Source organism: Acinonyx jubatus, chromosome B3, assembly GCF_027475565.1.
Source record: "Acinonyx jubatus isolate Ajub_Pintada_27869175 chromosome B3, VMU_Ajub_asm_v1.0, whole genome shotgun sequence".
Classification (NCBI taxonomy): domain Eukaryota; kingdom Metazoa; phylum Chordata; class Mammalia; order Carnivora; family Felidae; genus Acinonyx; species Acinonyx jubatus.
The window spans coordinates 119,948,926-119,967,888 of NC_069386.1; the positions used below are offsets into that span (position 1 = coordinate 119,948,926).

General features: G+C 39.9%; 1 protein-coding gene across 1 annotated transcript in view; it reads right to left on the reverse strand.

The window, feature by feature from the left end:
• The window catches only part of SPTLC2 (serine palmitoyltransferase long chain base subunit 2), a 106,738-nt gene that overhangs the window by 78,616 nt on the left and 9,159 nt on the right, over nucleotides 1-18,963 (reverse strand). The window contains exon 2 of the mRNA XM_027066281.2: nucleotides 175-369. Coding sequence (XP_026922082.1) covers nucleotides 175-369 — 195 coding nt within the window. The remainder of the gene's footprint in view (nucleotides 1-174; nucleotides 370-18,963) is intronic.

The window sequence follows — 18,963 nt, forward strand, 5'->3', positions numbered from 1 at the left end:
TTCTCCATGCCTTAACCTTGTTTTCCACTTCCTTTGTGAAATGCTTTCATTTAACTTCATCTGGAATATTTTTATTTTAACGTGTCCCCAGATCTCTAAAGAAATAATGAGTGAAAATACCAAGATCTCTATAAAAGGCTTCCATTTATAGAATCAAAGACTCTTAACAATTACCTGTTGTTCTTTTCTTTCTGTTGCATGATGACACTTTTCAATTCTCCAATGCCTCAAGAAATCTCGGAGATATCCAAAGAGAGTGAGTACACCATACCCCACATAAGTAAGCACAGCGACCAGCATCGGTGTTTCTTCAAAAGCTTCATTAAACGGTTTTTTGTAAAGTCCTCCATTTTGTGTAACATGATGGACCTAAAAGGGAGTTTAAAAATGTTTATTTCAATCCCAATAAGAAAAAGATTAAGCTCTAAGTCCTTACAGACTTGCATAACTTCAGAATTCTCTACTAGTAAAAATAAATCCACTAAGATCTAAGCAGGGCATAATTTTTTTCAACAGAAATATTGTAAGTTATATATACTTTAGATAAACAGCAAACAAAGAAAAACAGAGGGAGAAGGAAGTGCCCAAGAACAATGCTTAATGCTCATTTCTATCATTATTTGATTTTATGAAATAGATCCTAAAATGCTATGGTTGGAGCATGTATAATTTCCTTTGTTCTAATAAAGCAAATTAAAAAATAAATCAACAAAGAAAAAGCCTGTCCTGAAAAATAGTATATTAACTTACAAATGAAGCAGTCAAAGTAGATCAGTCCTAGAATAAACTATTTATAGTGTTTTACTGCTGTATAGTCTTAAAGCCACCAGCCATAGTATTCCAAATAATGACCAGTACTAGGTTCCTATGGGAAACACGTGGTTTATTAACAGCCTTTGTTGTGGTAACACAAATAAATTATGCACAAAAGTAAAATGCTTACATAAGAGTGGTCCAGCACTGTACAGAAGTAGAAAGTGAAATGCAACACAAGGGAAAAACAGTTAAGAATGGTCAGCAACTGTCATGAAATCATTCTGACCCCTTCATCTTCAACTAAGTACCCATTTCCACTCTAAGATTATCCCTGGTTTAATCCTTTGGGACACTTGAATAAAAATACCAAGCTACTGTACTTTTGATCTCATGCCTCAAAGCTTTTTACTTTTTGGTCAATCTTTTTTTTTTTTTTTAATTTTCTTTTAATGTTTGTTTATTTTTGAGACAGACAGAGACAGCATATGAGCAGGGAAGGGGCACAAGAGAGGGAGACACAGAATCTGAAGCAGGCTCCAGGCTCTGAGCTGTCAGCACAGAGCCTGACGCGGGGCTTGAACCACGAACCGTGAGATCATGACCTGAGCCGAAGTCAGATACTTAACCGGCTGAGCCACCCAGGCACCCCACTTTTTGGTCAATCTTAATGGAAATCTTGTTTTATAGAAAAATCTCATCGGAGGAGTTTGTGTGTTAACCTTTTTTTTTTTTTAAGTTTATTTATTTTGACAGAGAGAGAACGCTTGAGCTCACAAACCAAACCGTGAGATCATGACCCAAGCTGAAATCAAGAGTCGTACACTAAACTGCCTGAGCCACCCAGGCACCCCTGTGTGTTAACTTTAATCTTAACTATGAAACAGCCAATTACAGTGAGGATGGTCATTCACAATTTATCAGGAACACATTTTCAATTGAGCACTGTACTAGAGTTATGAAAAGTCCCAAAGGAGTAAAAGATTCTTTCTTGGCCTCTCAGGCAACTTGATCCAGGGGTTAAATATATGTTAGAATATTTCATACCGATAATATTAATTTGGGGAAGCTATCTGAATGCTGCAAGCTAGAACAGCTGGAAAATAAAAACTCGTTCTTAACAAAGGAACAGCATTCAAATAGGCATGATACTTAGAATCTGATGGTACTGCTTCCATTTGATGGCCTAAAGAAACTTGTGAAAACTAATTGTAAAACTGATATAGATCTTCATCAATCTCTTCCCCAAAGGGGTAGAAGTTTGTGTGGATGTTTACTACTGAAAGTTTTATGCAGGAGCAAGGCTGCAATGTGTTTAGAATAGAATAGCTAGAAATGAGCCAATAACTGAAGACAGGAGATTGTTTAAAAATTAACAATATAACATATAAACAAGTTACTAAACTGGGCAAAGCAGGGGCACCTGGGTGGCTTAGTCAGCTGAGCGTCCTACTCCTGGTTTCAGCTCAGGTCCTCTTCTCAAAGTTGTGAGATGGAGCCCCACACTGGGCTCAGAGGTGATAGCTCAGAGCCTACTTGGGAGTTTTTTCTCTCCCTCTCTCTCTGCCCCTTCCCCATTCACACGTTCTCTCTCTCTTCAAGATAAATAAACATTTTTAAAAATCTGGACAGGGGCACCTGGGTGGCTCAGTCAGTTAAGCGTCCAACTAGGTTTCAGCTCAGGTCATGATCTCACGGTTCCATGAGTTCAAGCCTCGCATGGAGCTCTGCACTGACAGTGCAGGGCCTGCTTGGGATTCTGTCTCCCTCTCTCCCTCTCATGTTGTCTCTGTCTCTCTCAAAATAAATAAACTTAAAACTTTTTTAAGCTGGACAAATCAAAAACACTTAAAACACAACAAAAATAAAATAATATTCTGATCATCTCTTTTAAAAACTGTATCTAGGGCACCTGGGTGGCTCAGTTGGTTAAGCGTCTGACTTCAGCTCAGGTCATGATCTCACAGTTCACGAGTTCAAGCTCTGCATCAGGCTCTCTGCTGTCAGCACAGAGTCTGCTTCGGATCCTCTGTCCCTCTCTTTCTCTCTGCCCCTGCCTGGCTTGTGCTCTCTCTCTCTCTCTCTCAAAAATAAATAAACATTTAAAAACATAAGTAAATAAGTAAATAAGTAAATAAATAAAATATAAAAAATAAAAAACTATATCTAAAAGAACACTGTGTTTAATACCAGTACCCAACTCTTAACTCTGAAATTGTTTAAACTATTTCCTCGCAATAGAACATACTAGTATAAAGACAATTTTCAGAGCTCCTAAGTAAAAAATGTGTGGCAGGTGTGTATGTCAGGAATGCTGTGAGTGTATCTCTTTAAAAGATATCGCCTTGATTTGAGACACACCCAAACCAGCACTACCCACAGTGTATTCATACTGTTGGCTGGACTGTCTAGGAAGTAGTAAGTTAAATCATTAGTTTGCTTTTAAATACTGTAATTATAATCACAGTGTCACTTTAATTGCATTTTAAGGAACTGAGATTCAACTAAGTAACTCTTGGAAAACAGCCTCAGTCAAATCACTGGGGGTCACTCTGGGGGTGCCTAGGTGGCTCAGTCAGTTGAGTGTTCCACTTCAGCTCAGGTCATGATCTCAAAGTTTGTGAGCCCCTCATGGGCCTCGCTGCTGTCAGCGCGGACCCCGCTTGGGATCCTCTGTCTCCACCCCACCTCTGCCAGGCTCCCACTCTCTCAAAAAAAAAAAAAAAAAACAGGTCACTCTGATCATTCAGGATCAGAATGTACAGGCCAACTGGTATGCAAACCTCTGATAAAGGTGACAAAGTCTTAGAACTCAGAAGAAAATCAATTCAACTACTGATGCTAAATTTTCTTGACATGATTCAAATAAAAATGACAGTATTACTATCTTATACATGTGTAATGTTCCATAAAGGAAAGCACCAGGTTTATTTTGCTCATTATTAAACATCTAGCACTCAGGATAGTATTTATTAAGAGCTAACAAATAGTAAGTACTAAGCAATGTTTCCTTTTATTACTATTAGTATTACAGAAAGCGGTACCTTACAAGTGTTTGTTGAATGAATGAAAATACACATTATGCTCTTTGCTCTTTCAACAATAAGTACCCTGTAATAGAAGGGTTTAAACAAGTTACAGTGATTGCACAATTAACATTAGGACATTTCTCGAAACGACATCTAATACCTTTTAGTCTCAACTAGACTGGAGATCAAATCCATGCTAAAGAAAACATGGGCTACAAACTTTTCCAGTGTATCTTAGTCTCTGGATTCACCAGGCAAGAGGACTCTTAAAAGGCTTTCATTCATTCTAATGAGAATTACACTGTCGACAAGGCAATCAAGAAAAATACTAGCTTATCACTACCTCCAGGTTAAAAAAAGTTACTAGTCTGCTCACATTAAGCAGACAAGGTTGTGACAGTGTTAGTACTATTAATCGAGGGAAGATTTAAGTACTACAACGACTACTAAGATGTTTGCCTGAACAGTAACATTTTTTTCCAAGAAAATGCAAAAGAAAAAAAAGGCAAAAGAATAAAAATTTTTTCCAGTCGAGATTATAAGCATATCATCATAAAACACATTACAGGACAAGGGGAGGGTGGGAAAATCAAACTAATAAGCCATACTGTTCACATGCCTGTAGGCTGTCAGCCATATTTATTAAACTGCTGCCACTCTTAACCAAAGCAATACTGGAAAGGAATAATCAATATAAACCATAAACATAATATGTATGCACTAAAATCATGTGGAAGGAGACACAAGAAATTGGAGTGGGAAGAGAGCATACTTCCTACTCATAACCCTCTGAACCGATGTGATTTTTTCATTTTTAACAAAGAGTACACATTACTGAATTTTTATGTATCATTTTGTTTTAAAAATGTTTACACCAGGGGCACCTGGGTGGTTCAGTCAGTTAGGCATCCGACTTTGGCTCAGGTCATAATCTCCCAGTCTGTGAGTTCGAGCCCCACGTCAGGCTCTGTGCTGACAGCTCAGAGCCTGGAGCCTGCTTTGGATTCAGTGTCTGCCTGCCTCTCTGCCCCTCCCCTGTTCGTGCTCTGTGTGTGTGTCTCTCTCTCCCTCAAAAATAAATAAACATTAAAATTAAAAAAAAAAAAGTTTACACTGAATTTTTCTCACTGATTTTATGCACTATTAATAAAAACAGAATTAATAAAAGCAACATATGCCTTTCATCATAACCTTGGGTCTCTATAGCGTCTCTAGAGAATTCTCATCTTCTTGCTGGCTCTCAGACCGCAAATGCTGATGAGTATACACAAATCCACATGTCAGTTCCAAACTTTCCCCAGAACTCCAAATTTACACTTCCACCCACCACCAAGTTCCACTTGGACATCCCCACTCAGCAAGTCCAAGGCTGAACTCTCACCCTCTTAACTCCTCCCTTAATGCAAACTGGAATCTCCCCCTGAACCACCCACCTCGTTGACAGCATCACCACCCAGTCTACCCAGTCTCCCAAGTTTGGAGTCATCTTTAGCACCACCTCATTTTCTAACTTCATTCTAGAACCAGTAATGCATTTTTGTGCCTTAGTACAAGACCTTCTTTTGGGGCACAAGGACATTTTAAGGAGGCTGGAAATGTTCTACAATTTGAGAGAGGTACTGGAGACACAGTATACACACAGGTTAAAAAAGTCAGGGAGCAGGATATACTTTATGCACTTAACAGATGTATGTTACTCCTCAATTTTAAAAAGCCCTCAGTGCCTCTTCCTTCGGTGGACTATTGCAATGCCCTCCTCTTCCCATCTGGTCTCCCTGCCACCGACACCCTCCGCACATGCCAGTTATCCTTCTAGTCACACCAAACTTCTTGCTGCAGTCTTTCCAACAAAGATCCTCTCCTAGAGGGACTGCAAGTCTTCTAATAGCAATAAGGCAATAAATAATGTCCAATGTGAACAGTCAAGAAGCAGTAACATAAGCACGTTGCAATGTGGAGGTCAATGCCAAAAAGAAGATGGAGAAAAGAGTAGAAGAGAGCAGGAGACTGCTGTATATTTCAAAACAAGCCTTGTGGAACCATTTGATGCTTGAAACCATGTGCTACAGGCTGTTAGGAATTCTTAGATCCTAGAGGACTGGACCATAGGGTTATTTGGCTGTGATCATGTGCTATTTTCAAGACAAGAAAAGAATAATTCCAAAGACAATTCAGAGACCGTCGGGTTCCCTCCTCAGTTTCAAAGGTGGCAAGGAGGGACCATCACTTCAGATCCAATAGGCAACCTACTTAAAAAGGGGTGGTGGGGGGATGGCGCCTCTCAGTTGGTTAAGTGTCTGACTCTTGATCTCAGCTCAGGTCTTAATCTCAGGGTTGTGAGTTCAAGCTTTGTGCTGGGCATAAAGCCTACTTAAAGAAAAAAAAAAAAAGATTCACTAGGTGAGTGACTCCAAAAGGCAGCCTGAAGCATAAGAGGTAGAGGAAAGTGACCCCCCCCCCAACCCCAGTGGGTCCAGGGGGCATAGCATCAAACCAAGGAGGATTTTTCTTGAGCCTTAAAAATCTCATGGAATCTGCCTTGCTAGATTTTGGACTTGGTTCGGACCCATTACTCCTTTCTTCATTCTGATTTCTCCCTTTTGGAACAGGAATGTCTATCCTCTGTGTCCCACCATAGCATTTTAATTTTTTTTTTCAACGTTTATTTATTTTTGGGAGAGAGACAGAGCAAGAACAGGAGAGGGGCAGAGAGAGAGGGAGACACAGAATCGGAAACAGGCTCCAGGCTCCGAGCCATCAGCCCAGAGCCCGACGTGGGACTCGAACTCACGGACCGCGAGATCGTGACCTGGCTGAAGTCGGACGCCCAACCGACTGCGCCACCCAGGCGCCCCCACCATAGCATTTTAGAAGCACATAATTTACATGGCTTTACAAGCTCACAGCTGAAGATGATTGTCTCAGGATAAATTGTGTCTTGAGTTTCACCCATATCAGATGTAGATGATATTTAGATGAGACTTTGGATTATAGACTTTAGAATTGATGCTGGAATGAGTTAAGACTTTTGAGGCTGTTGGGGCAGAATGAATGTATTTTGCATGCAAGAACATGATTTTAGAGGGGTCATAGGCAGACTGTTATAGGCTGAATGTTTGTCTCCCCTCTTTCCCACCTCATTTATATACTGAAGCTCTAAGCCTCCAGTGTGACAGAATTTCAAAGTGGGGCCTCTGGGAGATAATTAGGTTTGTATTAGGTCATGAGGGTGGGACCCCATGATGTGATTATGCCCTTGTAAGTATTGGAAGCAGAGATCTCCACTGAAGAATGACCCTGTGAATGCACAATGAGAAAGCAGCCATCTACAAGCCAGGAAAAGGGCCCTCACCAAGAACTGAATGTGCCAGCAACTTGATCTTGAAATTCCTGAACCATGACAAGTATCTATTGTTTTCTGATTTTTTTTTTTAATTTTTCAGAGAGAGACAGAGTGTGAGCGGGGGAGGGGCAGAGAGAGAGGGAGACAGAATCCAAAGCAGGCTCCAGGCTCTGAGCTAACAGCTCAGAGCCTGACGCAGGGACCGAACCCATGGACTGCGAGATCATGACCTGAGCCGAAGTTGGACACCCGACCAAGCCACCTAGGCGCCCTGACAAATATCTATTGTTTAAGATAGATATGGTATCCATACTCCTATGGTGTTTTGTTACAGGTGCCCACACTGATTAAGAAAAAAGTAAGGAGAGATAATATACAGAACTTACTTTCAATTGGTTCAGGAAAAAATAATTGTGTGTGTGTGTGGTGTGTAGAGAGAATGATGGAGAATTTTCTTCAAGAACCATTGGTGAGTCAGTTGCAGTTATGATGTACCTCCATAATTCATCATGTCTCTCTTAAAAACAAAGATACTATCTTACATAACTACAGAATAATTACTAATCAGGAAACCGATAGGGTACTGTACTAATAGCTAGTCTACAGACTTTATTTAAATTTTGCCAGTTTTCCTAATAACGTCTTTATAGCAAAAGAGTCCTTGATAATGTGCTGCATTCTGGCTTTTCAGTTTCAGAAAAGGAAAAAGGTAAGTTTTGATTACAGGGTAAACTGACTTACAAGGAATGATCCTGAGCAGAGGTTTTGAGAATCCCATGAAAGAACACAAGATAACTACGTAATGATACAAAAATGGGGAAGCAATTATTGGGAAACAAAAGCAAGTATATTCATACATTTGACAGGAATACAAAACCATACAAGCATGATTTTATAAGCAAATAGATATATCCCCACTGAATGTGACAGCACGATGACAGAACCTGCCCACCCGGCAGACATTTTGGAACATTACAAAAGAAATCAATGTCCACTATGAACACCTATTATTCTTTGGCAACCAAAGGACTGTTATCATCCTTTTCTGCTAAATGAACCCTGTTTACTTCCAGTGGTATACTCTGTTGTTCCTTAAAAAGTTCTACTGAAATGGCCCTTTCTTGGAATCCTACTGAAATGTACTATCCTCTCCCTACCGCATACCACACATACTAACGAAAATAGTTTGGAGCTTTGCACTGGTCACACAAACTATTCCACACTCTGAACATATATTTCCAGAAGTATCCTCCTTTTTTCAGCAGGGGAATTTTGAAAAGTAGGGAGTCCACATTTTTTTTTTTTTTGGTTTTTTTTTTTGCAATCAGGATAAATTCCCTCATTTGTGTCAATAGCATCCCCATATGGAATGACTGAAAAGTGCTTCCAAAGCTAGCTGTAAAGCAAACATATTTTGACATTACTGTTTTCCTGCTTCAAAAATGGAGACCCCCAAGTATGTATGCACGGGAGAGTTTTCAGTTAGTTCAGTGGCATCCTGTGCACGCGGGCAGCGAGGCTCTGCCCCGGAGTTACCGTGCTCACCTGCCGCCCACATCTCCTCTGTAGCATTTCCCAGTCTCCAGGTCAGCGTGTCACCGCATCACAGACCCGCGTAACAAGAGAGCGGAGTACGAGGGTGGCTCTGCCACAGGTGACTGCACCTTCAATCTCGGCTCTCTTCCACCTCTGACACGTTCTGGGCCTGTGGCACCACACCCTCCGCTCTGGCTGTGTGGTGGACGCCGACTGAGAGGCAACCTGGTTCGCGTGCCTTTGCCTTCTCTGCGAATAATCTCGGATTATTCCGGTGGTCGCCTCTGTGCGACACGATCATGTTCCTTCCTTCCTCAGTCCTGACTGACACGGGGGTAGGCTCCTGTGCCACAATGAACCTAACAACACTCTCTCACGGGGATTTATGGTTTCAACAGGGAAAGAGTCTGAAGGGCACTGGATCTCCAACATCCTGGAGAAAAGGTCTGTGAACTCCTGCTGCTGAGGTCCCAGGTGCTAGTTCCCATCTGACTTTTCTGAGTTGTTCATCAGTTCTACCCTGCTCCCTCCTTTTATTTATTTTTTGCATGCCTATGATCCTTGCAGTAAATCACCTTTTTGGTTAGCTAGAGTCAGTTTCCACTGCTATCAACTGAGAGAAATTTAACAGGTATATATTCTGTGTTAAAATGTCTTAGAACTTCTGTACACTTACACTGACTAGGCACCTACTGATTTTCAGAGCGTCAATAAAAATTTTTAAAAGGGCTCCTAACTCTGTTAATTTTGTGCATTTGGAATATTGTTTACTCTTATCTGGGATAAGGGACATCTGGTCCAAAATTATAAGGCAGTACCTTTCCTGTTTTGAAGACGTGAGAGTCTCAGTGCCACCTATAACTAAACCCTTTCCAGGTTCTCATTAACACACGTGAAGACAGACCAAAAAAGGAAAAACAAAAATCAGAACTAGTATTTTTAAAAAAAGACAACAGAAGACCACAGATCAAAATTCAGACAGTATTTGTCTGCTAACTTTGCCTAATTATGGAGAACATGCTCATAAACATTAAACAAGACTCATTCAGGGTTGAAAAATCACAAATCAAAGAGGAAGTAATAGATCATTTAGTACAAGAGTTTAAGAAAATGGGACTATTTAGAAGAAAACTCTGGTTAGAGCTTCTCCCCACACCATAGCATCACAGAGACTGCTAACTGGCCCCCTGTAGATATTCCTATCTCCCCTTTGGTAATAGAAGCTCTCAGATTTAGCTGGGTCCATGGTCACCCAGCTACAGTCTACATTTCTCAATCTCCCTGGCCGCTAGGGGTAGCCATGTAATGAACTTTGGCCAACAGGAAGTGAACAGAAGGGGCAGGTGCCAGGGCCGGATTACATCCTTTAAAACAATTGTTCTCCTTCCACTTCTCTTTCCTGGAGAGAAAGAGAATGAAGTGCCAGTGGCCTGGAATGTAGATGGATGTGGTTGAAGACGGAGATGCTGAAAAAACAACAACAACAACAACAACAACAAAACATCCTGGTGCCTGGGTGGCTCAGTGAGTTAAGCCTCTGACTCTTGATTTCTGCTTCAGTCATGATCCCAGGGTAGTGGGATCAAGCCCATCGTTGGGCTCTGCTCTGAACATGGAGCCTGCTTAAGATTCTCTCTCTCTCTCCGCCTCTGCCCCTCTCCCCAGCTCATGCTCCCGTACTCTCTCTCCCTCTCTCTCTCTCTCTCTCAAACAAAAAATAAACAGGAGCACCGGGGTTAAGCGTCTGACTTTGGCTCACATCATAATCTCACAGTTCGTGGGATCAAGCCCCCTCCTTGGGTTCTGTGGTGACAGCTCGGGCCTGGAGCCTGCTTCAGATTCTGTGTTTCCTCTTTTGCCACCCCTTCCCCACTTGTGGGGTTTTTTTTTTCCCTCTCTCTCAAAAATAAACACTACAAAAAGAAATTTAATAAATAAAAATAAAAACATCCTAAAAGATTACAAAACAAAGATAGCTCATACCCTACTGAATGCTACCTGTCTACCTTCAGACTTTACAAAGAGAATTTCTATCTTGTTTTTTTTTTTTAATGTTTATTTATTTTTGAGAGAGAGAGCACAAGTTGGGGAGGGGCAGAGAGAGAGGGAGACACAGAATCCAAAGCAAGCTCCAGGCTCTGAGCTGACAGCAGAGAGTCCAACACAGGGCTCGAACCCGTGAACCGGGAGATCATGACCTGATTGGACCCTTAACCGACTGAGCCACCCAGGCACCCTTTATCAAAGTTGTTTGAACAACTTTATTTTGATGTCCCATTTATATCAACAAAAACAAAAAACCATACTGAGACTTCTGCTTATAGGTTAAAATTAATAGGTAGAGACAAACCATCACTTTCACAGAACAACTAGATAAAACTACACAGATTACTCAAAACAAGAAATAGTTTTAAAGACATTGAAGAACTGTCTCTCATGCAAAGCAAAGAGGGCAAATAAACTAAAATTCCAGAGAAGAAGAACCTTTCCTTAGTGAGCTGAAATCGCTAGTCATTTTCTTCCCTGGTGTTATTTGCAGAGTGTGAGCACGAATGATCATAAATGGGCTTGCTACAAGCAGAAGAACTCTGCCAAGAGGAAGAAAAACCAGTGGAGCTTATGATAGCTCTATAGGATGGTGTGACAGACTGAATTCTAGCAGAGCCCCAGACCTACGGCCAGTTTTCTGCACAGGACACTTATCACGTGCTAGAGAAGCTAGAGAGCTAGACTAGAAAGGTGGCTTGAAATCAACCACAGTCTTACAATGCTAGAGGGAGGGGCTTGCAACAAACACAATGGATCCCATCCTTAGATGGAATCTACCCAAAGTTTTAGCCCAGTCCCACCTATGTCAGTCCCTGGTTAGATTGCGGGTGCTCAGAGCCAAAGGAGAAAACAACATAGACTTGAGTCTCTGCAGGTCCTTTATATATAGTGTCCAGCAATCAATCAAAGATGTCTGCTTTTCTAGGGGCAGGGAGAGAATGTGGACATGCCTGAACTAGAAAGCAGAGAATACAATAGTCTACACATTCCCTCTCTTCACTTCGGTACTACCAACCCTGGGAAATCCCTTACAACTTGACCCTCTCCCTCTCTCCTTAATTTCACGTACCCGGGAATGGACATTCCTCCTGTTTTATTTTTTAACATCCCAAAACTGCACAAATAACTTTCAGACATCAAAGCCTCTCCTAGGAACCCAGAGCCCCCTTTCTACCAAGGAGCTCAAAATCAGCGTTATCATCTCATTCTTCTCAACAAATATTTAATCTCTGTATCAAGGTTTGTACTCTGTATTTGAAGACACAAATAAAGAGATAATCCTTGTATTCAAGGACTCTTCAGGGTTTTTTTTTTTTTAGCAAAAAAGGATGCAAAGATCAATATGGTTTTTGAGATTAAAGAGAATAAGGAAACTACTTTAAAGAGTACTGTCAAAAGGGATTTATATTTAAATACACAGGATGAAAAATACACCAACACAGTGAGAAGCCCTTCTTTTACAAGTGATTCTGAGTCCTCTTCACATGACTAAATGACAGCACCAAGGAAAGGAGATTGAGCAATGTGTCCAGTCACACACATTCTAGGAAACTGAATTCAAAAATTTAATTCTTAAGTTCTAAATTGCGATTAGAATCCAAGTCTTTACATTTTCAATTTATTGCCATTTCTTAGTCATATTTCTCAGATTTTCTATGAATCAAATTTTCCTTTAATTATTTCAGAAATACTACAACTTAGTCTGTTTTAAAATCATCAGTGGCTTAATATTAGAATTTCACTTAAAACTCACCATTTGTGCTCCTTTTTTGCTACTCATACAGTAATTAGATAATTTTGCTGCTCATATTACTTAGCTATACTTGGATTGAGATAAATAGTTATATGAGCTTCCACTGCTAAGAAAACGTCTGCTTTTAGGAAACCAGGACACTAATTTAGCTGTCCTAGAAATAAACTGCTCCCTGTGCTTCTACATGCAAGCCAAGCCTGCGCAGGAGGCAATAAAGATCCTAACTGTTAGCACATAAACAGGGGTCTCCAACATGTACTTCTGTTACAGTCTAATTGGTGATCACAGGTGTCTCAGTCCAGCTTCATGGCATTTCAAATCAAGGTGAGAACGGGAGACATGGCAGAAAAGTCCGTGCTGACAGGCTTCCCTTCCCTTGAAGCACTAACCAGCATGTCACAGCTTAGACCCCTCATAGGACAATGGTAAGGGGTGCTACAGAAGTCCCACTTCTGGCCACGCCGCCCCTTAGAAAGAACTAATGGAAAGGTGATAAAATACACTAGAGTCTGTGCCATTTCCAGACCATCGGACTGTCATCGGCCTCTTCCTGCTCCTCCTCACAGGCTGTCACTGCCACTACCAGGAACGTTCAGTAAGCTCCTGCTGAGTCTAACCACCTGTAAACCTGAAACAATTAAAACTATGCTACGAGTTTCTTGAACGGCAAACGTACCACAACTTGTTTCTTGTGTATATTTACAACATTATTTTGGGAAACTGGTTTTTGTCAACTAGCAAGTATATATGAAATAGCACACTGTAATTAATACAAAAAGCAGATTAAAAGATACTCAACATATAGATTTATCAAAACTTAACAATTAGCTTACAGGCTTTAGATCTTATTTTTTCCCATTAAATGAAACATTAAAGCTATCATTAATTCTTTCATTTATTCCATTAATACTTCCTGAGCCTCTATGAGCTAAGCATGATCTGAACACTGCGGAATACAATACCATACGCTCCAATGGGAGAGGCAGACAATAAATAAGCAAATAGATATACACTAAAATACCAGGCAATTGTAAGCTCTATAACCAGGGGAAAAAAAAAAAAATCATGGGAAGAGGAAAGCATTTTAGACAAGGTGGTCAAGGATAACCTGTCAGAAGCAGGTAAGGGGTAAGCAAAATGTACACAGAGGCAGGGAGAAAACTAATGAGAGAAGTTTTCCAGGCTGGAGTTACTGTGAGGGCAAAAGCCCCGCGGCGGAGGGTGGGGGAAGGGCAGAGGTGCTTCTTGATGTGTTCAGGGAAGAGCAGAAAGGCCCACTCGGCTGGAGTGCAGTCACCTGACGGGATATGAATGAAGTCAGAAGTATGGGAGAACCTGATGACACAGGGCCCTGCAAACCAACAGAAACTGTCTTTTGTTGTCAGTGATAAGAAGCCCTCAGGGGAGTGTTGATCTGACTTATGTTTAAGCAATTCCCCCAGTCCGTTTAAGAAGTTTGTCCTAGTGAAGTGTTAACTTCCCTTTCTCGCCCAAAAGTATAAAAACTACCCTCATTTTGGTGTTTATCATTACCATGCATGAAAAAAAATACCTTTCTGGGATGCCTGGGTGGCTCAGTTGGTTAAGCATCCTGATCTCAGCTCAGGTCACGAACTCCCTGTTGGTGGGTTCAAGCCCTGTGTCAGACTCTGATACTAAAAGCAAAGAGCCTGCTAGGGATTCTAGCTCTCCCTCTCTCTGCCCCTCCTCCATGCGCGTGCAAGCACTCTCTCAAAAATAAACAAATTATTTAAAAAGATGAAAAAAATACCTTTCCTTTTATAAATGAATGAATGAATGAATGAAACCTTCCCTGTAGACACAGCCATAAGCAATACAGTATTCTCCTGCATGTTTTTAATCCTTATATACATATCACACCATATGTATCTTTCTGCAGCTTTTGTTTAACAATATGTTTCTGAGATTTGCCCATGTTGATAATACAGATCTAGAGTCATCTCTTCACTGCTGTATAGTATTCATTCTAGCAATATGCCATACTGGTTTTATGCTTGTTTGTTGTAGGAGGGTAGGCATTCTCCTACTAATGAAAAACTAGGTTACTTCCATTTTTTTGTTACTACATTTCTACAGTAAACATTCTTAAACATGTCTCCTTGTGGCATGAGCAGAATTTCTTGGGAAAACAGCATGTTACAGGTTGAACTGATCCCCCCAAAAGTAATATGTTGAGGTCCTCATTCCCAAGACCTCATACATTATACATGCGTTAGGTTGATAGAAAAAAGTTCATCCTTAGTATAGGCTAGAACAAAAATGTTTGCAAATCTCAGCTATTGTATATATCCAGATAAAAACTTAATAGGGTGGTCATTATTTCAACTTTTCTAGAAATTGCCACTATTCTCCAAGACAATTGTACCAATTTATACTAAGAGCACCTGTATATAAATTCCCATTGCTACATAACATTGCCAACATTTAATATGGTCTTTTATTTTTACAGCTTTCAGAAAGGTAAAGATGGAAACAGTTACTTCATTGTTTTAATTTACAATAACTTGGACTAGTGAGGATGAGCATATTCATATATTTATTTTGCAATCAAGTTCCTTTCTCTGTGAATTGACAGTTCCTATCTTTGGCCCATTTTTCTGCTGGAGTGCATACTTGCCTCTAATTTATATGGCTTTTGCACCTGGATACTAACCCCTGGTGTTACTGTGTTTATGATGTCATATTGTGCACAAGGCCTGTTTCTTACAACAGTTTTATTGAAATGTAATTAACAAATCATTACATTCGCCCTTCCCAAGTGTACAATTCATTGGTTTTTATTATATTCACATAATGGTGCAATCATCACAACGTAACTTTAGAACAGTTTCATCGCCCCAAAAACAAACTCCACCCCTGGCCCTGGCAAACTCCTAGTCTACTTTCTGTCTCTGTGGATTTACCTGTCCTAGACATTTCATGTTAGTGGAACCACAGAGTATGAAGCCTTTGATTTCTGGCTTTTTATAATATGCATAATGTTTCTTTCATCTTTAACATGTATCATTACTTCCTTTTTATTGCTAAATAATATTCCACTGTAAAATTATTCTGTATTTTGTTTATCTGTTCATCAATTTATGGACATTTGGATTGTTTCCACTTTTTGACTCTTAGGAATAATGTTGCCATGAGCATTTATGTAGAAGTTTTTGCGTGTATGTTTCATTTCTCCAGGGACTAGAAATGCTGCATCATATGGTAACTTTATGTTTAGCATTTTAGGAACTGTTTTCCAAAGTGTCTATATCATTTTGTGATCACACCAGCAACGTACAAGGGTTTTAGCTATCCTAGTGGATATGAAGTAGCATCTCACTGTGGTTTTGACTTGCATTTCCCTAATGACTAATGATGCAGAGCATCTTTTCGTGGATTTACTAGTCATTTGTATATTTTCTTTGGAGAAATGTCTATTCAAGTCCTTTGTTTTATTTTTTATTTTTTTTATTTTTATTTTTATTTAAAAACATTTTTTTTTAACATTTATTTATTTTTGAGACAGAGACAAAGCATGAACGGGGGAGGGTCAGAGAGAAGGAGACACAGAATCTGAAACAGGCTCCAGGCTCTGAGCTGTCAGCACAGAGCCCGACGCGGGGCTCGAACTCGAGGACCACAAGATCATGACCTGAGCCGAAGTCGGCCGCTTAGCCGACTGAGCCACCCAGGCGCCCCTCAAGTCCTTTGTTTTAAAATTGGGTTGTCTTTTTATTGTTGGGTTGTAAGAGTACATTATGCATTCTATATAACAAGTCCCTTATCCACGTATGATTTCAAATATATTGTGAATTATCTTTTCATTCCATGGACAGTGTCCTTTGAAAAACAAAAGTACAAAGAGGGAAAAAGTTAATTTTGATCTACTCCAATTTATTTGTTTTTGGTTGCTTATACTTACAGAGCCATATCTAAAAAACCACTGCCTAGGGGTGCCTGGGTGGGTCAGTCAGTTGAGCAACTGAGTCTTGACCTGAGCCAAAATTAAGAGTCAGACGCTCAACCAACTGAGCCACCCAGGTGCCCCTGTAAAGGTTTTAAGCGATCAAACTTATCAACCTTTATTTTATAATTTGTGCTTTGGTAGTTTTAGGAAAGTCACTCTATACTCTAAGGTCATAAATATTTTCTCCTCTATGCCAGAGTTATATATATATAACTAATAATTATATATATATAATTTTCATATTTGAGTATCTAACAACCTGGAATTGATTTTACAGATTGGTGTGAGGTGGGGATTTTTTTTTCCTTCTTTTTCTATACAGAAAATCACCTCTCTCAGCACTAGTCCATTCCCCACTGATTTGAAATGCCACCACCATTATCAATCAAATTTCATATTCATAGTGTGCTCTTTCTGGGTTTTCTATTCTGTTCCATCAAAATCATACTGCCAATATCACTATAGGTTTATGCAAGTCTTATTATCTAATAAAGGTGATTCCTCCTACCTAATTTCTCTTCAAAACTGCTTTGGCTCTTCCTGGTCCTTTGCTTTTGCACATGAATTTTAGAATCAATGTGTCAGGAAAGAAAGCATGAGGAAGAGAGGAAGGGAGAGAGAGAGAAGAAAAAAAACCCAAAAACACTCAGAAGGTAGGACTGTGTACCTGAAAGTGACTTAAAGATCAGGTGAGGAAAGTGACATTTGTATCACATTTTCACCAATGCATTTTGGGAACCCAAGATGATTCTGTGTTACATTGTATTCTGAGATAGTAGTTTTACTCATTTAAAGATACGGTTTGGATCACTTAAATTGCAGTCAATTGCACTTTAGAAATCAGAAAGCTTAAAAAATATTTCTACAGCTTCCTTTAAATTCATTTTAAAATGATATTCTGATCAGAATCATATATATACACATACATACATATACATTTTTTTAATGTTTACTCATTTTTGAGAGAAAGAGATAGAACATGAGCGGGGGAGAGGGAGAGAGAGGGGGAGACACAGAATCTGAACCAGGCTCCAGGCTCTGAGCTATCAGCACAGAGTCTGATGTGGGGCTTGAACCCATGAACCATAAGATCATGACCTGAGCTGAAATCAGAAGCTTAACCCAGTGAGCCACCCATGCACCTCCCTTTTTTTCTTAAGAGAGAAAGCGCAAGCACACACGGGAGAGTGGCAGAGAGAGAGGAAGAGAGAGGATCTCAAGCGGTCTGTGCCCCACGTGGGACAGGATCCCCTGACCTTGAGATCATGACCTGAGCCAAATTAAGAGTCGGACGCTCAACCAATTGAGCCACCCAGGCGTCCCACACATATACTTTTTGAGTGGGCAATCTCATTTCCAGGAATTTATCCCTATGAAAAACTCAAAAGTGTGAGAAGATATACAAAGTGTTGACATATTGAAAATATTGGGGAAGTGTAAACATTATGCACAGGGATTGGTTAAATAAATTACACTATAGATTCATACTGGGAAATTTTTGTACCCCTTAAAAGAATGATGTTTGTCTTACTGACTGGTGATAGAATATACTAATGACATTAAGCAATGTCTTTTACATAAAACTGTACCCCCTCCCTATTACATATATATATTTATATATTTATAAATATATAATAAATAAACATATTAATCTTATTATTAATAAAATAAAATATAATTTTAATATTTATAATAATTTATAAATATCTATAATAAAGTCTCATTAATAAATAAATATAATAAATAAATATATATATATTTATATATTTGTGTGTATGTGTATCTATCTACCTACCTACCTATCTGGCAGGATATACATGAAAATGTTACAGTGGTTATCTCTGGGTTGTAGAACTTCAGGAGATTATTTTCTTTATACTTTAATGTGTTGGTTTAATGCTTTCCAAGTATGGTGTTTTTCCAATTCCAGTATTTTGCATGTAAAATTGTATGTGACGTATGCTGACTTTACAAGAGAAACACTACATATGCCCACTTTAAATTTTATTGAAAATATGCAAACGTTCAAGAAATACTTGTTAAAACTAAAAATTTGTAAAAGTTTTCAGATACGTTAACTCTGATGGAGAGTATATAACACAGATACTATTCTACTTAAGGACAAACTCTCCCCATGGAAATTTTAAATCCCGTGAGAGAGTGTTGTTAGGTTCATTGTGGCACAGGAGCCTACCCCCGTGTCAGTCAGGACTGAGGAAGGAAGGAACATGATCGTGTCGCACAGAGGCGACCACCGGAATAATCCGAGATTATTCGCAGAGAAGGCAAAGGCACGCGAACCAGGTTGCCTCTCAGTCGGCGTCCACCACACAGCCAGAGCGGAGGGTGTGGTGCCACAGGCCCAGAACGTGTCAGAGGTGGAAGAGAGCCGAGATTGAAGGTGCAGTCACCTGTGGCAGAGCCACCCTCGTACTCCGCTCTCTTGTTACGCGGGTCTGTGATGCGGTGACACGCTGACCTGGAGACTGGGAAATGCTACAGAGGAGATGTGGGCGGCAGGTGAGCACGGTAA